General features: G+C 42.6%; 1 protein-coding gene across 5 annotated transcripts in view; it reads left to right on the forward strand.

Annotated features, from left to right (window-relative positions):
- LOC130921047 (protein shortage in chiasmata 1 ortholog) overlaps positions 1-26,330 on the forward strand; it is a 57,674-nt gene that overhangs the window by 22,501 nt on the left and 8,843 nt on the right. For 4 of the 5 annotated variants that reach the window (XM_057844667.1, XM_057844684.1, XM_057844700.1 and 1 more), the window contains 11 exons: positions 353-568; positions 787-885; positions 2,353-2,538; positions 2,610-2,702; positions 3,408-3,568; positions 3,634-3,706; positions 3,942-4,005; positions 13,343-13,518; positions 13,586-13,682; positions 25,966-26,077; positions 26,153-26,274. In XM_057844667.1, coding sequence (XP_057700650.1) covers positions 353-568; positions 787-885; positions 2,353-2,538; positions 2,610-2,702; positions 3,408-3,568; positions 3,634-3,706; positions 3,942-4,005; positions 13,343-13,518; positions 13,586-13,682; positions 25,966-26,077; positions 26,153-26,274 — 1,399 coding nt within the window. The remainder of the gene's footprint in view (positions 1-352; positions 569-786; positions 886-2,352; positions 2,539-2,609; positions 2,703-3,407; positions 3,569-3,633; positions 3,707-3,941; positions 4,006-13,342; positions 13,519-13,585; positions 13,683-25,965; positions 26,078-26,152; positions 26,275-26,330) is intronic. The other variant, XM_057844690.1, reaches the window with a different exon arrangement.

The raw sequence follows: 26,330 nt of genomic DNA on the forward strand, positions 1-26,330 counted from the left end.
AAAAAGCCGAGTATAGCGCTCTCCCGGCGGCGGGGTATGTGACAAGCCGCCGGTCTTCTGCGAAGTGGACAAGGAGCATGTCAGCCACAAAATGCAAGCCACGTGTGTATTAAAATGTGTGCCAAAACAACAATTTTACATGCTGTTTTCTATGTCAACAATGGATTTCGTGAGTGTTTTTGGGAGGCTCGAACAGTCAAACTGCATTCCAATTCATTTTAATGGGAGCAGTTCATGACATGAGTGTTCTCAGCAATGTTCATGATCACATTATGCATTTAACTAACAAATTAGGTGACCTCTTTCCATGTAAACAACTCATTCACTCTTTTTTTTTTTTTTTTTTTGGAAGAACCTGATTTAGCAGAAGCAGCATTTGACTTCCAGCCACTGAGAAGAGCCTTGAAGTTGATAACCCTGCAAAGTGTGGTAGTGGAAATGGAGACCGAAGAGTGTTTTGGTAGCATCAAAGAGTCTCTGGAGAAGCTGAGCATGAATGTTACTACTCATGTGGATGACCATGTGGTGGAGGGATTTCAAAAAGTGCCTCCAGAACCTGTTGAAGCCTGTAAGTTTCCTACATTTAACTTCTCACCATGCATCAAATCATCACAGAAAAATGCTTAGTCAAGCTCCCACTTCATGGAGTTGACTTACTACAGTTTTGTGTTTATGGTGATTAATCAAATTTTGCAACCATGCTACTTATTGTTGTTACTAATCCCCTGCCTAATGTTTTGTGCATGGTTTTGTGACTTCCGGTGTAATTGAAAATTTGCCCACCAGTCCCAGATACCAGCTTCCGGTTAAACCTTCAGAAGAGAGAATGCCAACACAACCCTAGCCCAGGATGCAGCAGTACAGTTATTGAAGTCCAAGCAAGTGGTATGACTAAACAGACACAAATTATGAGTCAGTATAAACAATAACCAACCATTACAATGAAAGCCATGATTTATTAAATTAAGTACCGGTATAATAATTGAAAAGATCAGGCCCACTAGCATCATGTCCCTGATCTCCATCGTTTCCCCGGACTATGTCACACACGCCTACGCCAAGAGCCAGACTCAACCCCCCGCTGTCACAATCCCCAAAAGAATGCTGATAATAAGTCTTAAAAATGTCAACATGACACACCTGTTTAGACTTTCGCTGACCTGGCGTGCAAAACAATCAAGTCAGAAAGCCTCTCCTTCAAAACAAAAGGGCCTGAATACCTTGCCGGAAAAGGAGAGCACATGAGAGGCTTCATCGAACTTTCATGTCCATCCAGGCCAAACAACCAGCCGTATACAAACAGTCCCAAAAATCAGTCACTAACGTCATGTCTTGTGAAAGTGCTGGCTTAAACTTTTGATTCGTCTTAACCGCCAATTGGCACAGATGACATGATTTAACACACTGTGCAACATACTTTTCCATATGTCACAAGAAAAATTGCTTAAGAGTACACTGGTGCGTCCTGCGTACCCTGAAATGACCATTTTGATAATGGGCGGCCTTCAATACATGCGACCTAAACGCCTTCAGGACAACCAGCTAAAATTTACGGATGAGCAAGCCGCCTTGCATAAAATAGCCCTGGGCCAAATTTCGAATGTCGTCCGGCGACACAACCAGTTCTCGGGGGACAAAATGGAAATATCATTCCCTAGCACGACAACCCATTCCCCCCTTGAAACAGGACCAGGCAAAAATGGCAACACAACCAACTCTGCTAGAGCAGACGCCCCTACCACTAGCTCCACAGTCGTTCTAGACTGAACACGCGTCACAACACAACATGGTGAAGGACCTTTACCATTCCCCACCAAAGCCATTGGCGCATCCTAAAACAGAGAAGGGGGACCAACAGCAAAAACACTGTCCTCGTAAATATCGATGCCCAAAATCATCTCCACCCCGTCCACTGGCAACAAACCGCGACCTACGCCATGACAGAATGGACACGGCTCCAGGGTCCGGACAAATACAATAAAACAACAAGCGGGCGTCTCTCGAGTCATGAGGTGGCCATGCTGCAGGCTGATGGCATGACTGAACCTCACGCTGAGGTAGATCATCTCCTTGAATAAGAGATAGGCCATGAAGGAGCCCAACTGATAGAGAATCACAAACATGTAGCTCATCCAGGTAAATGAAACAAGTGGCGGCCCCCAGACCTATGGAGGAGAGGCTTAACAACCAGACAGCCCCCTGCATCCACAGGCCAGGCGCCTTCACATTAGAAACAGCAATGATGTCCCCAAAACAGTTTGGTTAGACCCATGACCCATAACAATACAGAAAGTTAATTATTGTTAAATACATCAAAGAAGAAGTAAAGATTTGTTTTAATGTGTCACACAGAAAGTCAGCGTCTGGCTTACTATGAGTTGCTGTCCTTGGCCCAGCCCTGTCTGTCCTGTTCCAAAGAGCTGGGCCTCCATGTCCCTGCCTGGAGGGACTTTAAGCACCTGGCACCGGACCAGACGCGCTATGTGCTCAAACAGCAGGAGGTTGCACTGCGCAGGAGGACGCCAGTGGTGGCAGTAGGTAGGACACGTTTAGGAATGATGAAGTTGTTGTTAGAGGAACCAAAACTGTTGACATGGTGTTGCGTGCAGATGAGGTGCAGCTGTTCAATAAGGTGCTTGTCATCCACATGCTGGTCAAGGCCAAGGAGCTGCTGTTAAAGTGTCACCTAACAGCTGCTTTGGGTTAGTAAGAGTATTTTCGCCCTCAGTTCTTCAGAGCAGCAATTCTCAGCTGGGGTCTGCAAACCTTAACTTGGCTGTCAGCGAAATCATTTTAAATAAATTATGTGGTATAGTTCGTATTGTTTTTTAAAAGCCTGTCCTATTTAGCTGGTGAGAATCGAAGAATGGGAATCTGAGTGTCCTTATGGGCTAAAGGGGTTTAATATGCCATATGGGAGTTTGGTATACTCCCATTGTGGTTGTTTACAGTATATTGTTTTGTTTATTATGGGGAGCACTGGCAAACTCATCGCTGCCACTGCCATCCGAGGGGGGAGTGAGCGCATTGTGCCATCCCAACCACCCGGAGGGAGCGACACCCCACCACTGCTAACAGCCCAGTGAGGGCCGCTGAGGTCCAAGGAGGACACCCGCGTAGATGGGGAGAAGAAGATGGTGGTAGGACAAGAGGCCCCTGCAGGGCGGAGTGGGGCTGTAGCCTTGAACACCAACGAACCACCCACCCTCCGCAGATGATAGGGCAAACGAGGAATTATGGATTTGTAGGTGTACCATTGTTATAAAAACAAAAAGTGGGCGAGGAGGTTCAAAAGAGTCAACATTTTAATTTCTGTGACATTTCATGCTATAAGTTATTTTTATTTGACGTTGGGAGTATGAGAGGGTCATTGAACAGTGTCATGAAGTTTGAGATCCCTACTTTAGAGTACCTGAGCAAAGCAAAAGAGAGATGCCGCGATAAAGATCTGCGTCTGCTGTTAAGGAGGCTACATGTCATCCTACACCTCAGTTGCCGAAACAGCGAGTCCAACATCAAATTGCTGAAATTGCAGGATCTGGTGGTGTCATGGCAGCACGATGACAAAGTCAGAAATTAAAGTTGTTTTTGTTACAAGACACATTAACTAACACACTTTTTTCTTTGTTGCAGATTCTTATCCTCACATCACTTAACTATGACGAGAGCAGCTCTACAATCATGCAATGCTTGAAACATCTGACGGGTAAGCTTTAAGTAACTTCCACAATATATTACATCTCTACAAATAGCAAGAACAAAGCATTTATGAAATGGATGGGTAAATCTAAGTGAGCAATTTACACACAAGGTGACATTATTTCACTGCATTCAATAGCACGAGCAACCATTCTTACATTTTCATCATAGTACTGAGGTTCTATAGAACCATGAACTGCATAGTGAAACAGTCTTGTAACAACTATTAACTGTTTCTGCAGCTGTAAGTGCCCTTCGTCCCAACAGCAATAAGGGGAAACTAATGGCTGCCAGTGTTGTCAGCAGGTGGGTTCATTGATTACAAAGCATGTCATGTACAGTTGTAGGACACCTAATTCACATTTATACATTCAGGGATCACAACTCCCTAAACCGATCCGCACCTGTTCTGATCTTCACACATACAAAAAATTGTTAAAAACTCACCTATTTAAACTGGCTTTTAATTTATAATTCTTTTTTTCCATTGTTTTGTACTGCGCACGTTCTGGGAGCCTTTTCTTTGTTTCAACTGTAAAGTGTCTTTGAGCAACCTTAAAATGGCTCTATAAATAAAATGTATTTTTATTTATTACTACAATTAAGACTGCCCTGTCTTTCTTCAAGATACTCTGATTGAAGAAAAATACTGTAATCTACAAGGGTCATACCAGAATTGAAGGACATTTTACGTCTCAAACAACGAGACAGGATCGTAACTCTGAGTACCGTGAGACCAGGAAAGGGCGTTATTAACACTGATAGTTTATGCGCTGTATCAATTTGCTGTGCGAGTAGACGGTGCCTAAAGGGCACAATTGAGAATGCCAGCATTTTAAAAGAAACATTGCGTGGATGTCGAGGTACCACTGTGTAGAGCAGGGGTCCTCAAATGCAAATCTTGAAGGTCCACAATAATTTTTTTCATACAAGCATGGGTCTATTTATTGATGTCGGTCAAGTACAAGGCAGGTCGAAGGTGGTAATGGTGGTTTTCTTTTGGCCAAACAAAAATACAATGTACATTGTGATTAAAATAAAACAACAAAACATTGTTTGGACTTAAAAATTAAAAAAAAAAAAAAAAACATGCAAATACAATGTTTACACATGTACACTAAATAATTGTCAAGATCTGTCATTAAAGTCCAAACAATAACTATTGACAGAACATTTTGTAACTGTAAAACACTGCTGGACGAAAAAGAAAACATGTGCAAGTAGTACAGTACATGTTTACTTGTTCAGAACATAAATGACAAGCTCTGTGATTAAGGTGCAAACATAACAATTATTGACAGTAACTTTAATTGTAAAACACTGCTCAATTAGAGAAATGGCATTTGGGGGGGTCACAAAGCTGTTTACTCACATCATTAGCCAGTACTTCAGTGTGTCTTGTGGTTGATAAATCTGAGAGTGAGATTTGTTTGATTTTTGTTGTCATTTCCTCCTTTTCTTTCCCTTTGAACATTGCTGTCATTACTTCAGTCATGCACTATTTTATTATTTCTCAATCAGAGAACTGCTTCTGTTGTTTGGCCAACACCCAGACACTCTGAGTGAGCACTCCATTGCAATTTGTTGTCCTGTCATAGATTTAACAATAACCTTGCTTGACTCTTTATATGACTGCTTCAACCTGTTAATTTCTTGCCTTCTCAATTCATTTAGGAAGAAACATCTTCAAAAGAGCTGTGCTCTTTAACAGAATGGCGTTTCACATTTTCACTTTTTATCAGAGCAACTGTCTTTAAGCATATTAAGCACTTGCAGTTGGTAAAATGGACGCATATTTGTCATTCCTTTTTTTTTTTTTTTTTTTTTTTTTTTTTTTTTAAACCTGTCCTGTTCAGCTGTTTGACACAGAGAATGGAAGTCTAAGTGCCCAGATTCTGAACAGTTTTAATGTTTCACATTGAGAGTCTGACATACTCCCATTGTGATCATTCAAAATACCTTTTTATTATGACAAAGCAGCGAACAGGAAGGGATTATGGGGGGACAGAAGAAAAGAAATACAAGAGAAGAAGGAAAAGAAACACATACACAAACAACAACTAGAAACACATTGAACATCTAAACTAGTTACTAATATGCTGGTGCTATCGTCAGCGAGATGTATTTCCGGTTTACACCATGTGGGGGCCTATTGGCCAGTGAAAGAGGAGAATGGGGGTGGGGGTGTCTATAAGCCTATAAGCTAAGTGATTGAAAGGGGTAGAGTGTACACAAATCAGTTCTGTGATCTAGAACCCAGTAATCGTGTGAATCTCTTATGAGTAAGCCCGTTGGCGACCAACCCTACGCCGCCGCATCGCCAATCCCGGCACCGGGACCCCCGACCCGAGAACGCCCTACCACATCCAGCAGCACGCAGGCCCCACCGGGCGCGCGACAGCCACGCAGACGGGTGGAGAAGCCGCGCGGGCGCCAACCCAGGGCCACGGCCCCCACCCAGCCAGCCCGGGGAGGGAGGGCGGGCGTGGGGGCGGGGGGCCATGCGCAGCCCATCCCTCTTCCCGCAGCCCAGCAAAGGAGCCATCGTCCCCCCCCCCGGGACCCAGGGTGGTCCCCCGGGCCACCCGCGCACCCATCAACCGGCCCTCAGGGATGGCAGGAGGGGACGCATCACCAACCCCACGCCTACACCCACCCCCGCCCGCCCACCCGGGCCACGAGCCACAGTCGCAGCCCCCCAACCGGCACGGCACGCCACGGGACCCCCAGCGGCCCACCAAGCCCCAGGCAAGGCAGGGTCCCCCGCCAGTGCAGGCGACACCCCGCTGATACACCGGCGCCCAGTCAGCGACCCGCGACGGAGCGCAGGGCGGATGCCCAGCCAGAGAAGAGAGGGGAAGGCGGAGGCAGGAGAACGCCCAGGAACTGCCACGGGGCGATGCACGATCGGAGACCCGACCCCCCAACCTACTCCCGCGGCCGGCAGCTGAGGCAGAGGGGAGGCCACACCCCAGGAGCCACGCCATATAAAAAAGTGTGGGACCCACCTACCACCCTATTACTGTGGCTGCCAGGTTCCCGACTGGCAGCCATCACCCAGCACCGTGATGGGGGTGTGAGGGGAGGGTAGTGCAATGTATGCATTAAAATAGGAGAGCTTGGCTTGGGGCAGTGGGACCGCAGCATGGAGCTTCTGCCCAGCCGCCCGTCCCACCGCCCTTTGCCAGAGCTCTCCTGTGGAGTATGATGTGTGGTGCATTTAAAAAAGGTGCAGAGATGGCGGGGCCTGTGGTGAGGAGGCAGCCGTGAGGTACCCCCACCCCCCAACAGGTCCCAACCATCCCACAACCTTGGTGTGTGGTGCATTAAAAACAGGGGGGAGCCGGGCCGGGACTGTAAAGCCCCGTCCCAACTCTCCCCGGAGAAATGTATGAGCATGTAAGTGCCAAGGTGAAAAATATTTACAGTGCCGAAGTGAGAAGTGCGTGAGTTAAGAGGCAGGCTCCCGCGGGCGTGGCCCGGTCCACCAGAACCACCGGCCGCAGGGCAGAAGAGGCGTCAGGGCCCCGATCAATCTCCGCCCCAGACCACCCACGGCGCCTCCGCGACCGCCCACCCCCCCCCCCCCCCCCCACCCACCGAGCACCCACCCCGCACTCCGAGCAGGCGCCACACCAAGCGCCGGCGACCAGGGGACGTCCACCCCACCGGCAAGGGACAGCAAGCCTCACCCAAGGCCCCGCGGGCCCCAAGAGGCCCCGCGAACGACCCCGCCGGCCGGGGGGCAGCAGCGGCCGCCGCGGCCCAGGGAGGCGGACAGGGCCGGAAGCAGACCAAGGGGACGGAAGCGCGCCCCCCACAACCCACCCCCGGGCCAGGAGGGGCGCGCGGCATGACACCAGAGGGCACCTCCCCGGCACCCGGTACAGGGAGACGCGGCTCCGGCCGGGCGGACCTGGGAGGGAACCATGGCTGCCGCATGCCCCCCCCTGGCCCCCACCCCAACTCCACCCCACCCCGGCCGGCCGGGGAAGGGCCGCGGCCCCGGACCGGCACCCGCGCGGCCCCCCCACCCGCCCACGACACCAGCGCGCGCCCGACGGGACCCCCGCACAGCCAGACGCAACCAGACAAGCCCCGGCCGAAAATCCCGGGGGCCAAGACCGGCGACGGGACGGCCCAGGGCAGGACGCCAACAAACTCCACCTGTAAAGCTGACAGAAGAAGAAGAAGCATATTTGTCATTCCGTTCCTCATTGAAACGGCGATTTTCGTTGTCCACTTTTCTTCTCTTGGTCAACTTTGAGCATGCCATTTTGTTAGATTCGGTCTTCTACTGGTGGCATCATGTGTGGTGTTACTGAACGTTGCTTAACGTTGTGATCTTGAACGTTGCCCGCATGCAGCGAGAGTGCCGGGGTAACACGGGGAGAATAAATAAACCACATTTTCTCACAGTATGACCCACGTTCTTGAATGAAAAATAAAGCACATGACAGCATGTACAAACAGATTACAAAGTGCCGAGTGCGACTCGTGTTTGAGGTTGCTGACACTGCTGCGGTTCGTCCACGCTAGCTAGTAGCATGCAGGCGCTCTCAGCCAATCAGCGCATCCATGCACGCTCTCTCAGGCAATCAGCATAACACGCATGCTCTCTCAGCCAATCAGCGCATCCATGCAGGCTCTCTCAGCCAATCAGTGCATCGTTGTCATAGAGATGACAACAGAAGTGACAACCTGGAAGATATTTGACTAAAAATGAAACAGAATTTAACGATAGAATAGTAGCGCATAGATAAATCGGTGATTCATACAAATGATATATGTTGAAAAAATGTTTTTTCGTTCGTCCGTTGGTCCACAGAGAGGTGTGGCGTGGTCCGGTCGTGGACTGCAGTCCGCTAATCGAGGACTCGGGTGTAGAGTATACCTATATGGTTAGGGTTGTTCCGATCATGTTTTTTTTGCTCCCGATCCGACCCCGATCGTTTTAGTTTGAGTATCTGCCGTCCCGATATTTCCCGATCCGATTTCTTTTTTTTGCTCCCAATTCAATTCCAATCATTCCCGATAATTTTTCCCGATCATATACATTTTGGCAATGCATTAAGAAAAAAATGAATAAAACTCGGACAAATATTTACATTCAACATACAGTACATACAGTGGGGAGAACAAGTATTTGATTGGGACACTGCCAATGGGAAATACTTGTTCTCCCCATTGGCAGTGTATCAAATACTTGTTCTCCCCACTGTAAGTACTGTATTTTTTTTATTATGACAATAAATCCTCAAGATGGCATTTACATTATTAACATTCTTTCTGTGAGAGGGATCCATAGATGGAAAGACTTGTAATTCTTAAAGGATAAATGTGACTTTGTATATTGTGACTAAATATTGCCATGTACTGTATTTGTTGAGCTTTCAGTAAATGATACTGTAGCCCTTTAACTGTTCTGCCCAAATGCATGATGGGAAGTGCAACCATGAATGGCGTAGTGGCACCAATTGATATATCTTCTCTGCGTTGGGAAATAACATAGTGTGTTAAGAAAATGATCAACTACTAACTTTCTTCCCTACATTGCCTCCCACGTTATTTCTTACTGCTGAGAGAGGGATTGTCAAAATTATCTCTACTCATTATACGCTTCCTTTCAGCTCTATACAGTGCCTTGCAAAAGTATTCGGCCCCCTTGAATCTTGCAACCTTTCGCCACATTTCAGGCTTCAAACATAAAGATATGAAATTTAATTTTTTTGTCAAGAATCAACAACAAGTGGGACACAATCGTGAAGTGGAACAACATTTATTGGATAATTTAAACTTTTTTAACAAATAAAAAACTGAAAAGTGGGGCGTGCATTATTATTCGGCCCCCTTGCGTTAATACTTTGTAGCGCCACCTTTTGCTCCAATTACAGCTGCAAGTCGCTTGGGGTATGTTTCTATCAGTTCTGCACATCGAGAGACCGACATTCTTGCCCATTCTTCCGTGCAAAACAGCTCGAGCTCAGTGAGGTTGGATGGAGAGTGTTTGTGAACAGCAGTCTTCAGCTCTTTCCACAGATTCTCGATTGGATTTAGGTCTGGACTTTGACTTGGCCATTCTAACACCTGGATATGTTTATTTTTGAACCAGTTCATTGTAGATTTGGCTTTATGTTTTGGATCATTGTCCTGTTGGAAGATAAATCTCCGTCCCAGTCTCAGGTCTTGTGCAGATACCAACAGGTTTTCTTCCAGAATGTTCCTGTATTTGGCTGCATCCATCTTCCCGTCAATTTTAACCATCTTCCCTGTCCCTGCTGAAGAAAAGCAGGCCCAAACCATGATGCTGCCACCACCATGTTTGACAGTGGAGATGGTGTGTTCAGGGTGATGAGCTGTGTTGCTTTTACGCCAAACATATCGTTTTGCATTGTGGCCAAAAAGTTCAATTTTGGTTTCATCTGATCAGAGCACCTTCTTCCACATGTTTGGTGTGTCTCCCAGGTGGCTTGTGGCAAACTTTAAACGAGACTTTTTATGGATATCTTTGAGAAATGGCTTTCTTCTTGCCACTCTTCCATAAAGGCCAGATTTGTGCAGTGTACGACTGATTGTTGTCCTATGGACAGACTCTCCCACCTCAGCTGTAGATCTCTGCAGTTCATCCAGAGTGATCATGGGCCTCTTGGCTGCATCTCTGATCAGTTTTCTCCTTGTTTGAGAAGAAAGTTTGGAAGGACGGCCGGGTCTTGGTAGATTTGCAGTGGTCTGATGCTCCTTCCATTTCAATATGATGGCTTGCACAGTGCTCCTTGAGATGTTTAAAGCTTGGGAAATCTTTTTGTATCCAAATCCGGCTTTAAACTTCTCCACAACAGTATCTCGGACCTGCCTGGTGTGTTCCTTGGTTTTCATAATGCTCTCTGCACTTTAAACAGAACCCTGAGACTATCACAGAGCAGGTGCATTTATACGGAGACTTGATTACACACATTTGGATTCTATTTATCATCATCGGTCATTTACGACAACAGTGGATCATTCAGAGATCCTCACTGAACTTCTGGAGTGAGTTTGCTGCACTGAAAGTAAAGGGGCCGAATAATATTGCACGCCCCACTTTTCAGTTTTTTATTTGTTAAAAAAGTTTAAATTATCCAATAAATGTTGTTCCACTTCACGATTGTGTCCCACTTGTTGTTGATTCTTGACAAAAAAATTTAATTTCATATCTTTATGTTTGAAGCCTGAAATGTGGCGAAAGGTTGCAAGATTCAAGGGGGCCGAATACTTTTGCAAGGCACTGTATATAGGTAAAACGGAAAAAATGAATTACCGCTGTTAACGCAATAAATTTGGTAGCCCTACTTTAAGCCAAAACTACTCTGGATGAGTGTAAGACATTTATTCTGTAACGTTAAATACAATTAGAAAACGATTTAAAAAATAAAATTAAATTAAATTTAAAAAATAAAATATATATATATATATATTTTCGGGCTGTCAAACGATTAAAATTTTTAATCGAGTTAATTACAGCTTAAAAATTAATCGCAATTAATCGCAATTCAAACCATCTATAAAATATGCCATATTTTTCTGTAAATTATATATATGTTCTGTAAAATAAATTGTTGGAATGGAAAGATAAGACACAAGATGGATATATACATTCAACATACGGTACATAAGGATTGTAGTGGGCATTTCACTCTACTGTCATTTAAATCTGTCTATGCTATTCTCACTCTGAAGCGTCTACTTTTTCCAAAGCTGGACAGCTAGTGAACGACGCCTTAATAATCAGACTTCTTCCTTTTTCATCTGATTTATTAATAAAATGGCCTCAAACCATTATCTTCTTTAGACCGTCGTAAAACTACAAAAAAAAAGTACACAAGCATTGCATTAGCAACAACGTTAGCTTAGCACGCTATACAGGTTCACTAAACATAAACAAAAAGCGTCTCATACAAAAAATATAACATTTCGCTAACTAACATAATATGTACATTCTTTACAACAACCATACTTACGGACAAATCTTGTCAAAGGATCATATAAGCACAACATTACAACGTAGGCGTCAGCCCAAGACGTCGTGCAGCCATATTGAACTGGCAAGAAAACAATAAACCATGTCGCAAAGCGACCACAAGAGTTCGCTGTTAGACAGCACAAAAAGCCTTGCTGTAAAACTTACCAAAAGGCAGAATACTGTCTGAGCGGGACATGTGCGTTAATTGCGTCAAATTTTGACAGCCCAAATATATATATATACATATATATATATATATATATATATATTAGGGCTGCAGCTATCGAATATTTTAGTAATCGAGTAATCGACTGAAAATTCTATCGATTAATCGAGTAATCGGATAAAACAAATATATTTTTAGGTGAAGAGCAATTATACATATACATGAGAAAACAAGACATTTCATCTAATCTTGAACCATTTTCAGTCAATGTCTTTATTTTCGATGTATATTGTTGAAAACAGCCAACAATTGCATCTCAGATGTAACTAGAATTAAAAAAAAAAAAGACTAATTCACTGCTTTCACTCAAAAAACTTTTAGATCTTATAAAAAAATATATATATATATATGTATATATATATATATATATATATATATATATATATATGTATATCTTACCTAAAAAGGCCGTTACGCTTGATAACACACATCACTTAAAAGTTAGGATTTTTTCCCCACGTGTTTCAATTGAATTTCTCTTTGTGTCAAGCCATTTTTAAGTTCTAGTTAAGTTTTAAGTTAGTCTAAACTGTAAGTCCTGATAGGATTTTGAGTTTTTGCAGTGTTCAAAATAAATGTATGATACAGGCTGTATTGGAGCACATTAGGGACCAGTGCTACTTGGTGTTTTATCCAGCAATGACTACTGAGCTAAAATTGATAGTTAGCATTATTGAGTTTTTATTTTACACCCTGATCACTCCACCTCCACAATGCTATGTTATGTTAAAGCCTGTATGTAAGACACGTTAGCCACGCATCGACAGTGGTCATAATTAATTGAAACCTAGCCCTCCGCAGGGCTAACGTTACGTGAGCTAGTAGCGACAGTAACGTTAATCTTATTTATTAGCACTTAGCGCTCTTTATTAGCGCTTAGCGATGTACTGCTTTAAGATGGCGGCTGTTTACAAACGCTGCCCAGACGCAGCCAAGTTTGTCAATTCGCACCTAGTTCAACATACATATGATCTCTATGAGACGCACCAGACGCTACCTGTTACCAATGTAGCATTGTGCGGGCTAGTATTTAGCAACGTCGGCGTCGTTTGTGGCGGCTGTCGGCTGCGGTAAGTTTTTTTTTTCCCCCTTCTTCCTCTCCGCACGTGACAGCGCGTTGTCCCGCATTAAAAGTAGTCCTAGCAAAACGTGATGCTTAGAGCTGTCAAAATAAAGGATTACTCGAGGTGAATAAAATTACTCGGATCAGTTTTTAAACTCGAGTTACTCGAGTTGCTCGAGTACTCGTTTCAGCTCTAATATATATACACACATATATATTTATATATATATATATATATATATACACACATATATATATATATATACACATACACACATATATATATATATATATACATATGACCCGATCGATCGGGACATCTTTATATATGATCCCTTTTGTCTGGTCTGCCCAGTGTTCAAGACAGTAGGTGCGTGCTTGTGTACGAGCAGCATCTTGGCCCCGACTTCCCATGGGATCTTTTTTCACTGGTAGTAGAGTACGACTGCCCGGGCCTGACGCCGTGGGCAACTGTATGCAAGGATAGGAGAGTAAAGCACCTCACCTTCGACACTGTCCTCCCTGACAGAGGTGAACACTTGTGATTCGCTCTCTTTCTTCAGTGGTCCAGATGGTCATTTTGTTTTGAAATCTACAGATGAGGAAGAGAGTCTGGAGAACAAGGTGGCGTATATGGTGTTCGTGACTGATTCGCTCCTCAACAACCCACCTTTGCTTCAGACACTGGAATCTTCGTAAGTGTTGCTGATGATAAAGAAAACGATATACAAAAACCATATAAAATATAAATCATACTTGCTGTTTTTGAAAATTTTGTTGCTGAAATCTCGAATGTCTTCCTGTGAATTATGGGGTATTTCCAGATTATTTACTGTTGACTATGCACTCAAAAAATGGGGTGTAGAACTGACATAAACAAATTATGGAAAGAATTTGCACCTGATAATATTGCTTTCCTTCAGCATTTAGCAATTGTGTCCTTTTAACATAAAGCACACATGTCTAGCCGACATAAGGCACTCATGTTCGCCCCAAAAAACATGTTGAACCGACATTAAAGAAATACAGGTACATAATTTGCACCTGATTAAATTGCTTTCCTTCAGTATTTAGCAATTGTGTTCTTTTAACATAAAGCACACATGTTGAGCCAACATAAGGCACAACTAGGGCTGTCAAATTTATCGCGTTAACGGGCGGTCATGATTTTTTTTTGATAATAAATGCACGGAATGACCCACTCACGCATTGCCACAAATAGACTACATTGACGCAGTTTTACGTATATACAGAGCTAAGAGGCAGACATGTTAGTGGAGTGGATACAGGCATTCATTTGGGCCATGCATTTAATTGCCAAAAGCTTTGACATCTCTTCCACAACAATTATAACTATTGGACGAGCGATGTGGGGAAGAGTGACAGGAGTTGATCTTTTTCTTAACACCCTGCATTGCACACATCGCAGAGAAGATATAGCATTTGCAGCCACCACACACAGTCATGGTTGCCCCACTTCCCATCATGCATTTGGGCAGAACAGTTAAGTCACTACAGTATAATTTACTGAAAGCTCAACAATTACACTAGATGGCAATATTTAGCCACAATATACAAACTCACATTTATCCATTACGAATCTATCCGTGGATCCCTTTCACAGAAAGAATGTTAATAATGTTAATGCTATCTTGTGGATTTATTGTTATAATAAATAAATACAGTCCTTGTCTACAGTATGTTGAATGTAACGTATTTTTCGGACTACAAGTCGCTCCTGAGTATAAGTCGATCCAGCCATAAAATGCCCAACGAAGAGAAAAAAAACATATACAAGTCGCACCGGAGTATAAGTCGAATTTTTGGGGGAAATTTACTTGATAAAATCCAACACATAGAACAGACATGTCATCTTGAAAGGCAATTTAATATAAAAATACAATAGAGAACAACATGCTAAATAAATGTACAGTGTACAGTGTATGAACAACGAAATCCTACGTTACTGCTCGGTCCTGGCTATACAGCGAACTCCCAAAAGACAATGCTGGACGTCCGTATAATTTGCTGAATCAATTTGGTCCTCGATAGAAAACAGGTTCGCATCAACGTAAATAAATGATAATTAGGTACTATTAGTAATAAGTAACAGGTTAGCATGCGTTCGCTATCATTAGCACATCGTTCAAACAACCACACAACTGGCTCTAAGTGTCCGATCGCGGGTGGAAAACACACAACAACAACAGAAAAGATGATACACGCAGACGTTGCCTCTGTAGAGATGATTTAAAAGCATAAACAATGAAAGTAGGTTCGCAGCCGTCTATTCTCTCTCGCTAACTCGCCCCTCACTCACTCAGAGCTACGTAGCTGTCCGTCTTCTTCTGGCGTGTGAGCACTCTTCACGTAAACAAGTGCGATTGCGCCCTCACGTGGGCGTGAAAGCGCCACAAACTAAATGCAGCCATTTCAAGTTAAAAAAGTCAATAATACAATTGAACATACAGTGCCAAAGGCAGAACGCAAACGTGGCCATAGCTATAAAGAGTTATTCAGATAACTATAGGATAAGAACATGCTAACAACTTTACAAAACCATCAGTGTCACTGCAAAACACCAAAATAACGTGAAATTATATCATAATGTGTTAATAATTCCACACATAAATCGCTCCTGAGTATAAGTGGCAGCCCCAGCCAAAATATGAAAAAAAACGCGACTTATAGTCCGAAAAATACGGTATATATCCGTCTTGTCATATCTGTCCATTCCAACAATAATTTACAGAAAAATATGGCATTTTTTAGAGATGGTTTGAATTGCGATTAATTTCGATTAATTAATTTCTAAACTGTGATTAACTCAATTAAAAATTTTAATCGTTTGACAGCCCTAATTTTAACGTAAATGGCTGTCAATGGCATTAATCTATATATGCCTCAGTGGAATCCAGTACATTGGCATCAATAGTAGCGACATTCATGATAGTCAATGGCATGGACGTACATAGCTGTCAGTGGTATTGACTTACTTAGGCGCCAGTTCAATGTCAATGGGTTGTAATGGTAAGTGGTCAAAAATCACCTATGTTTTCCTGTCATTGAAAATGAAGAGAAAATGCTTGCCATTAAAAATGAATGTAATTCCGGTCATTTTGATATTTAAACGGTTCCGGTCGGTCAAACGGTTTGGAGTCTCTAGTGCACCGAAAAAACGTGGATAATAAGATTATGAAAGAAAGAAAGAAAAATAAAGTTGAGGAATTTTACGAGCTGGGCGTGTGCCTTGCAAAGCCCCATCTAATAAAAATAAATCACTTTTCACAAACAAAATAATAATTAAATGGTGACGGTTATTGAGCCGGCCGGCTCTACCAATGTAGCCTGGTACTCCAGACTCACCGCTGTTCAGCTATTGAGTCTGGCCACCATTAAGCGGATAAAATTACCAGGGCGGAGCAAGCCACAGCAAACAGACAGCGGAGTGGACCAATCAGCGACGGGCAGGACGAGGGACTTGCGCGCCGAAGTAAACATACGAGGAGAGTGGAGTTTATTCAACAAGGCTCGCGCGAGACAGACTGTGGTCATTGACTTGTGTGGATGTGTTTTTGGTAATGTAAAACTGATTTTACCGTGGATTGGAACATATTCTCGGCTTTCCTGTTCGCCATCTGTGTTGTTGCGGAGACGACTTCCAGCGCGAAAGAGTGACGTTGCTCGTTAAGAGCACGTCACGCAAATAAACAAATCTGATTTGTCAATTGATTTTGTACTTGCTTGAGAGGCCGTTAATGGGCTGGGTCCCAGACTACCCTCTCAGTGTTTGAAAAACACAGGGAGAATAGTCTGGCCGTGCCAGGCAACTACCAATGAGGTGTCACTTATTTTTTCAGGGAGTTGGCAACCCTACTTTTAAATCTCGCAAGAAATGACGAGACTATTGCAATTGTTTGGAAAGGCACGTTAACATTATGTTGCATCAACATGATCTAATCTAGCTACTCATTCATTGTTCATGTTTATGTATGGACTGCATGATTTAATCATGCTCACCTTGGAAACATGATGTGTTTTTGCTGAAAATGCACATTGTCTTTTAGTAAACTTTACAACCTACCGGAATCATTTTTTTTGAATGTGTGTTGACTTTTTGTCACTTTCTGTTAAATTTTAGTGGCAACGCAGGTCACTTTCTGTTGCTTTTGGGTCACCTTTTGTCAGTATAAATTCAATGAGCAAAGTCACTGTAACTATTACTTCCCTTCGGTAACATCGACGACCACACCATAGTTCAGCTTGCAGCTGATATTTATGAATTTCTCACCGTCAAACTGACACAACCAGAAAAACAAAACACAACAATGACAAAGATCCCACAACAATGCAACTATTTAAACCAATACAGACACACCTATTTACAATTTAAAAAAAACATAACTCAATGGTTGCACAATACCGAGGGAAATAAGATAGCGGCCTAATAGCGAGCTAATGGGGGCATTGCCGAACCCGCGCCATACAGTGGGGCAAATAAGTATTTAGTCAACCACTAATTGTGCTCTCACTTGAAAATATTAGAGAGGCCTGTAATTGTCAACATGAGTAAACCTCAACCATGAGAGACAGAATGTGGAGAAAAAAAAAACAGAAAATCACAGTGTTTGATTTTTATAGAATTTATTTGCAAATCATGGTGGAAAATAAGTATTTGGTCAATACCAAAAGCTCATCTCAATACTTTGTTATGTACCCTTTGTTGGCAATAATGGAGGCCAAATGTTTTCTGTAACTCTTCACAAGCTTTTCACACACTGTTGCTGGTATTTTGGCCCATTCCTCCATGCAGATCAGATCAGAGTAGTGATGTTTTGGGGCTGTCGTTGGGCAACACGGACTTTCAACTTCCCGTGGCGTCAAAATGATAACAAGAACAGTGAGCAAAAATCCCAGAACCAGACGGGGGGACCTAGTGAATGACCTACAGAGAGCTGGGACCACAGTAACAAAGGCTACTATCAGTAACAATGCGCCGCCAGGGACTCAAATCCTGCACTGCCAGACGTGTCCCCCTGCTGAAGAAAGTACACGTCCAGGCCAGGGGTCGCGTTAACCGAATATTTTCCGTCGTTGACCGGTTTTTTAAAACGGTGACGGAAAAAACTGAAGTCCATCCGTCATTTTGACAGGTTGCAATTCACACCCCAGACCACAGGATGGCGAGTTAGCATATTAATTAGCTATTGACCCTCTTGATGCATGACGTCGTTGACCTTACTCGGAAAAATGTCAAGGCAACTGAGCGTCCGAACTAAGGCTACGTTCACACTACAGGTCTTAATGCACGAATACGATTTTTTCGTGTTTTTCCGACTCGAGTGAGGCATTAACTTGACGGTCTGAACGTGACAAGTCGCATAGAACGGGACCATTTCAAATCCGATCTGGGTCACTTTCGTATGTGGTCTAAATCCAATCTGGGCCACATTTTTCCAGACTGTCGTGGCGGTCTGTACTGTCCAGTCCCGCAAATCGGATTTAATGCAGCATTTACGTCATCAAAAAGCGAGAGACGGTACGGTAGCTACGGTAGCGATGCAGCTGTGCGTTATTAGCGCCTAGCTTGCCTTGAACACGGCTTTTTAGGAAAGGTCGGACTTGACAACAGTCATAAAAAAATAAAAATAGGTTTGAGGATAAGCCTGCTCCATATAAGCAATATTTCAACATTGCTTACACAGCCGAGAGTCGGGGCAAACTGCTCGTATGTGTGTGTGACATGCACGGACAGTGCGTGCATGCTACCGATCCATATACTTTGAATATAAACCTGTACAGGGATTATTTATGCCTGTTATTTGTATCCTCTTTTTAATAAGCAAAATATGATACCCCTGGAATGACGGATGACAGCCAGCATGTGTGATTGTATGGTCATTTGTTTTGATGCTTCTGCGCATGCGGGTCATCTTGCTCAGCGCATGTCGGACTTATGTCGGGCGTATGCGTAATACTTGAATGGTCTCAATGGACAAAGGCAGTCTGAACGGGCACGCCAAAAAAACAGATATGACAAAAAATCGGATTCGTGCATTAAGACCTGTAGTACGAACGTAGCCATATGCTTGTTGCTGTTAAAAAGAGGACACAAATAACAGGCATATATAATCCCCGTTTAGGCTTATATTGAAAGTATATGGATCGATAGCATGCACGCACTGTTCGTGCATGTCACACACACATACGGGCAGTTTGCCCCGACTCTCGGCCGTGTAAGCAATGTTGAAATATTGCTTATATGGAGCAGAGAGAAGCACAGCTGCTTGATGTGTGATGGCGCGGTGTGGATTCTGTTACGCTTGTTCGGACAGAATATCAATTAAAGATGAATGAAAACTAAATACTATTGAATATGTCATTATTAACATTTCAAAAATTTAAGTGACGGGTAAAAATAGATTATGACCGGATTTTTATGACCCTGTCAGTCAAAATGACAGACAACGAAAAAGTCTAGCGCAACCTCTGGTCCAGGCCCATCTGAGGTTTGCTAGAGAGCATTTGGATGATCCAGAAGAGGACTGCGAGAATGTGTTATGTCCTGGATGTGGGGGACATGTATGGCAGTGCAGGATTTAAGTCCTTCGTGGTTGAGGTTTAGCCATGTTGACAATTACAGGCCTCTCTAATATTTTCAAGAGGGATAACTTCCAAAATTAGTGGTTAACTAAATACTTCTTTGCCCCACTGTATACCTATTTGTCAGAGGGCAGACAAAAGGCTTGTGAGAGAAAATAAAGACCTTTGGATTCTACTTAATATAATTACAGATTTATATAAACTAACCGTTTCTCCGCCTTCTTGATGTAAACTGGCGTTCACTCCTGCCTCCCAACTAAGCCTGTCGCGATAACAAATTTTAGTGGGCAATAAATTCTCTCATAAATTATTGCGATAAGCGATATTATTACGCCCCCCCCCCCCTTTTTTTTTTTACCAATTTACAATAACACAGTATACAGTATATATTAATAATACTAAGTAATACTAAGTAAACCCATTTAAATGCAATAAACATTTACTCTTAAATTCAAAAATACTTTTTAAGAAATCACAACGAAAAACAATAGACCATGCCTCTTTTAAGTAAAAGACAACAATATCAATACCACACAGAAACACAGAATAAATAAAATGTCTTTTTCAAGAAAAAATAAAATTGCACTCCAATAACAGGGGTCTGCAAACATTAACTTGGCAGTCAGCAAAATTATTTTAAATAAATTATGTGGTATAGTTCTTATTGTTTTTTAAAGCCTGTCCTATTTAGCTGCTGAGAATCGAAGAATGAGAATCTGAGTGTCCTTATGGGCTGAAGGGTTTTAATATGCCACATGGGAGTTTGGTATAAAGTTCTAGTAACACAAACAATTGCACTTCAACAACAACAGAGAAAAATACATTAATTAAGTAGCAGGAACAAAAAATTTGGCTTCACTAAGGCTAGGTTCATACTGCAGTTCTTAATGCACAAATCCGATTTTTTGTCATGTCTGTTTTTTTGGCATGCCCATTCAGACTGCCTTTGTCCATGGAGCCCATTCAAGTATCACGCATACGAACTAATTCACAGTCCCAGATGCGCTGAGCAAATTGACCCGCATGCGCAGAAGCATCAAAACAAATTACACATGCTACCTGTATGTCATTCCAGGGTGATTATATTTTGATTTCCAAAAAGATGACACAAATAAGACATTAATAATCCCTGTTTAGTCTTTTTTTCAAAGTTTATATGGGCTGATAGAACGCACACACGCATGCACATAAGCCTTGACTTGTGTGCGTGACATGATGTGGGTGTGTCAATTTGCCCCGTCTCGGCCATCTAAGCAGTACTGAAATATTGCTCATTCGGCGCATAGAATGAAAATCGAAAATTGTAAGGCTTATCCTTTTCTTTCTTTATTTTTTTATGAATGTGGTCAAGCCCACTTCTGCATAAAAGCAGTGTTCAAGCTAGAAGCTAAGTCACAGCTACTTCGATCCCGTCCTGCGTGCCGCTTTCGCTTTGCTGACGTAATTGCTGCATGAATTCCGATTCGGGAAACTTGAAAGTTCAGACCGCCAGCTACAATCTGGAAAAATGTGGCCCAGATCGGATTTAGACCATATACGAAAGTGACCCAGATCGGATTTGAAATGATCCACTTCTATGCGACTTGTCACATTCAGACCGTCGAGTTAATGCTTCACTTGAGTCGGAAAAACACGAAAAAATTGGATTCGTGCGTTAAGACCTGCAGTATGAACCTAGCCTAAGTGTCAAACAACATTAAAAAGAGGTAAAACGGTCTCATTTCTTCAGCAATGTAGCGGACTACACTTTCCGTGATGGAACGCCATTTTGCGGGATCTCGTTTGTATTTCTCAAATCAAGCGATTACCTCTGTAATTGTCGATTGACGAGACGAGGAAGCAATCTTCTTACCAAGCAATGAAAACTAAAGATGGTGATAGTGTTTCAAATGAGCATCTAGGTTTGTTATGTTGGCCCTCTTTGTTGAAACAACCTCCAAACACATTTTGCAGACTGGTTCATCCTTTTTGGTTGCCTCGCCATTTTAATTTTATTAAATATTCCCACACCCCAGGGCTGTGGTGTTTGGCTTGAAAATCAGCAATTTCCGTCCATTTTCGTCTTCCTCACTCTGCTCCCTCATTGCTGTACGCCGACATTGCACTCGGTCCCGCCTCCAACCATTGAATGATGGTCACGCAAACTCAAATGTATAAAACGAACATACGCAGAAGTCAATAAAACAGAGTGAGTCCTCGTCACAGCATATTGCGCTGTAGGTAACAAGGAAGCCGGACTTTAACAGCACGTCTGCCGCACATCTGCCGCACGCGCACGCACGCACGCACGTACGCATGCACGTGAGGCGATAAATCGCAGCGGGAAAATTACCGCCTTCATTTTCATTTACCGTGCGATTATTGGAATTATTACATATCGCGACAGGTTTATTCCCAACGTGAAGTAACGCTTAAGACCAGACCGGAAGTAGCGCTGGCGTGATGTCAAACATGTCCGAGTGCAACAGAGGAAAGCGGAGCGCTCTTAAATAGTATAAATAACAAATTAAATGACAAATGCTAATTTGGCAGTTAAAGTAGCCGTGTCTCCATTCAGGGGCAGCACACTGCGAAGTGTCTATTCAAATGAAGTTAAGCCAGAGAATTGCACTGAGTGCTGTCCCACTCCATTCAAACCAAAAGAACACTTTACCCACGCATTCCTCTTATGTACTTCTTGTCAGGCATTTTGGGACAATTTGGAAGGATACATCACAATTGTCCTATTCACCCTTATCTTTGCGAACTGTATTCAGGATGCTTTACATGCTGCCGCTACAGTTTAAAGTAATCTGTCTCAAATTGCGGCATCTACTGGTGACACGATGTATAAAAGTATTCAAATTTCACTCACACTTTAAATTTGACTTATTTCAACATCCACGCTATTTGCAGTACAGGGGTACCTCGACATACGATCGGTTCGACACATGATCTTTTCGCTATCCGGCGTAAAATTTGACTCGCTATTTGTTTCTACATCCGACGACATGCTCGAAATACGACGATTTTTGACAGCGCCGCAGTTTCTTTGTTTTGCGGGAAGACAGACGCATGGCTGATTTTCTTGTGAGAGAAATCAACACTGGATCCAAAAAGGTTAGCGCTGGTAGAGAAAAAAAGAAGAGGTCACGCTTACCATTGAAATGAAGATGTAAATGATAGCAAAATATAAGCATGATGTCTGATGTGTGCATCCATGAACTGGGTCGACAATAGGGCGGTAGAATGTTGATCTCGGCCGGCGGTCCTCCTCCGTTCGCCAGTCTTTATAAATTAAGGTGACAATCCTTATTGTGGGAACACCGCCAAAGAAATCGTCAGCTACCTCAGGTTTCTAATCATTTACAGCCTAGTGTCCGCTGCTGTTGAGGCCGGCATCAAAACAGTAAAATAGAACGTCAGCCCCGCGGTGCGTTCAGGTACAGCAAAAAAAAGTCTGCCACATTACAACCCAATTCGTTACATTATCGCAGGTATTATTACTATTATCAAATTATTATTATTATGATTTTTATTCATAATCTATTACTTTTGCTCTTTGTAATTGCTATTTGCAATAGTAACAGCAGTATTTATTAGGGATTTAGTGTAGGTTTTTGGGGTGTGGAACAAATTAATGGAATAATAATGTCTTCTTATGGAAAAATAACCTAATCCTAGAGGTACCACTGTATATTAAAAATAAAACCTTAATATTTAATTAAAATCTGTGACTTTTAATGCTGAGCAATGTGTTTGCTTTATGCAATAAATACATCACTTTCAAATGTTTAATGGTTCAAATTTTGTATTAATTTAACGGACAATGTTAAAGTAGTAAAACGATGAATACACCGAAGGGTAGACTGTCCGCTCTGGTTATCGAGGAAGAGTGTCCTCCCCGATGTATCCACTGTTGGTAGCATCAGGGCCGGCCCAGGCAATTTGGTGGCCCTAAGCAAAATGATGCCAAGGGGCCCATATTTTTAGCCCACCATTTCGTCACAGTGTACTGTGAAACCCATACATGCTATCCAACCCATACGTCCATATTTTGTATATTAATCAGATTTTGTTGCACTGCATACTTCAAACTTCTCACCCCAAATGATTGTCAGTACTTACAGTAAATGGCGCCAAACCTTTTTCTGATTGGCATACTACTTGGTAATAATGTCCCATATAAATAAAATGACTATATCTACGCTCTCCAGTCCAAATGCATATTATGCCAATATTTCGTTTTACAACAATCAGCGGAAGCCATACATTTGCCGTTGCCGACAGGTGACAACTTGCTCGGCTTTACTTGATTCGCTCCGGGCCTTCGCCCTGCGGCTAATGGCAATTACCAGTACGACATATTGACAAGCTCGGCTGACAACGACGTTCAAGTGTCTTGCACAACAACAACAACAACATCAACAACATGCTCTATTACCTTGATACTGTTGTTTCTTTTCTTCTAAGATTTTCTTCTTCTTACGTTTCTCTGCTCCAGAAGGATAAATTCTCTTTGACAAATTCGTGCATCTATTTTCCAAGCAAGTTTGAGTACCAATCATCGCAAAGCAGGTTCAACGTCATTCCCCAGGTTGCCAGATTGTAACGACAAAAAAATGGGTGTTTGCATAGATCAACGGCAAAACGTGCCACATCATTCACGATGCTCTGTTAACAACGTATGAAATGAGGTTTCCAGATTGGGGGCCTCCTAGTGGTCAGGGGCTCTAAGCAGCTGCGTAGTCTGCGTATAGACTGGGCCGGCCTTGGGTAGCATGGTGTTGTGTCCTTCCTCCACGGCATTGGGAGCTGCCCACACAGCCCTGAATTGAGATATGACTTGTGTTGGTTGAATGTGCTGTTGGAAATGAATGGACCAGGTGCCCTCTGGGAGCTCAAGGCTGGCCTAGTGGCCAGCATTGTTGGCGTGGCCGTCAAAGCTGACCCAGTGGAAAATTCCTGTGAATAAATGCTTAAATCCCCAAATTCTTTATAGATATGGATTTAAAACAGTCTTGATCTTGGTTAAGATTAAAAAAAAAAAAACGTGCAGTTAGCGTTTTCTTTAATGTAAATTTGTCGAGGTACAATGCTACTCTGTTAGTAAATGTAGCTTGAAGCCCCCTGATGTAAACAGAGCTTTTCCGGTGGATATTCTTGTGACTAAATGCTTAAATCCCCAAATTCTTTATAGATATGGACGTAAAACAGTCTCGATTCTTGGTTAAAAGCACACACAAAAAAAACGTGCAGTTAGCGTTTGTTCCATGTAAATATGTCGAAGTACAATGCTATTCTGTTAGCGAATGTAGCAAGAAGCCCCCTGATGTAAACAAAGCTTTTCCGGTGAAAATTATTGTGAATAAATGCTTAAATCCCCGAATTCTTTATAGATATGGACGTAAAACAGTCTTGATTCTTTGTCAAAGCAAAACAAACCATGTAGGAAGCATTTATTTTACTGAAATATGTCGAATTTGCAGCTCGTCTTTACATTCACTGTGGCGCCGCCTAACCACAAGTCCACAACAAAGAGCTTTTTACATTGAAATTCTTGTGAATAAATGCTTAAATCCCTGAATTCTTTATGGACGTAAAACAGTCGCGATTCTTGATTAAAAGCAAAAAAACTGGCCAGTTTGAATTTACTTTACGTAAATATGTCAAAGAATGATGCTAGTCTGTTAGCTCTTTGTTATGATAAGGGGGCTGCCACAATGGCTTTTTCGCTGAAAATTCTTGTGAATAAATGCTTAAATCACTGAATTCCTTTTAGATATGGACGTAAAACAGTCTTGATTCTTGGTTAAAAGCGAAAACCGGGCAGTTGGCAGTTATTTTACGTAAATATTACGAGGTATGGAGCGGCTAATTTCGCCATTGATTTTTTTCACAATGTTTTAAAATGCCTGCATGGTACGAAAAATATAATAATTACCTTGTAAAAACGATATCTCGATTCTTTGCATAAGCGCATTGATAACCTTTTAGGATGCAAAGTATCACGATATATCACCATTTCGATATTTTGTCACACCCCTACTATCAAGAAGACAACTTTTATCCAAGTTGGTAAAATCAGTGGACTACAATCAGGCACTGCTTATTTCATTAGAAACTACACTAGTTAAACTGTCTGTGCTGTATCGGTTGGAAGAAGTACATTGCCTGCACCCACAACGGCCATTAAAGACTAGTTAGGACACCCCTTGCTGATAGGGTTATTTGTTAGTCTTTTTTTTTCTTTACGCTATATAGTTGTGTTATATTCAAAATATGTAATTCTTTTTCACGCACCTTGGTCAGGTGTCAAACTTCACATCTTGGTCCCTTTATGTTGGAATACCCTGAAAAGCAGTAGATTATTTTTGGTCTCCCTCTGTGTTTTAGGTTTAATATAACCCTGCTGGAAAGGCGCCACTGTATGTCCCTGCAGTTGCTGGGCATAACCAATCCCTTCTCTGTCATTACAGTTGATGAGAGCACAGCCATTGTTATTCAGGTGCACAAGCACGCGACCTACTGAGCTTCTATAGTATTGCAACCTACCTCCACGCTTATTTTCTGTGTTTTGTAGGATCAGGACGAGCTGTGTAAGGAGCGAGCTTATGAAGTGATTGTCAGGAGGCTCATTGCTCTGGCACTGCAATACAACTACTGTTGGATCATACTTAACTGCCCTGACTGCAAGGGGGGAGGGTCAGTTCTCATGTCAAAATCTATCTATAAATTAGCAAAGCAGCGGCTAGTATGTT

This window comes from Corythoichthys intestinalis, chromosome 1 (genome assembly GCF_030265065.1).
Source record: "Corythoichthys intestinalis isolate RoL2023-P3 chromosome 1, ASM3026506v1, whole genome shotgun sequence".
In the NCBI taxonomy this organism is placed as follows: Eukaryota; Metazoa; Chordata; class Actinopteri; order Syngnathiformes; family Syngnathidae; genus Corythoichthys; species Corythoichthys intestinalis.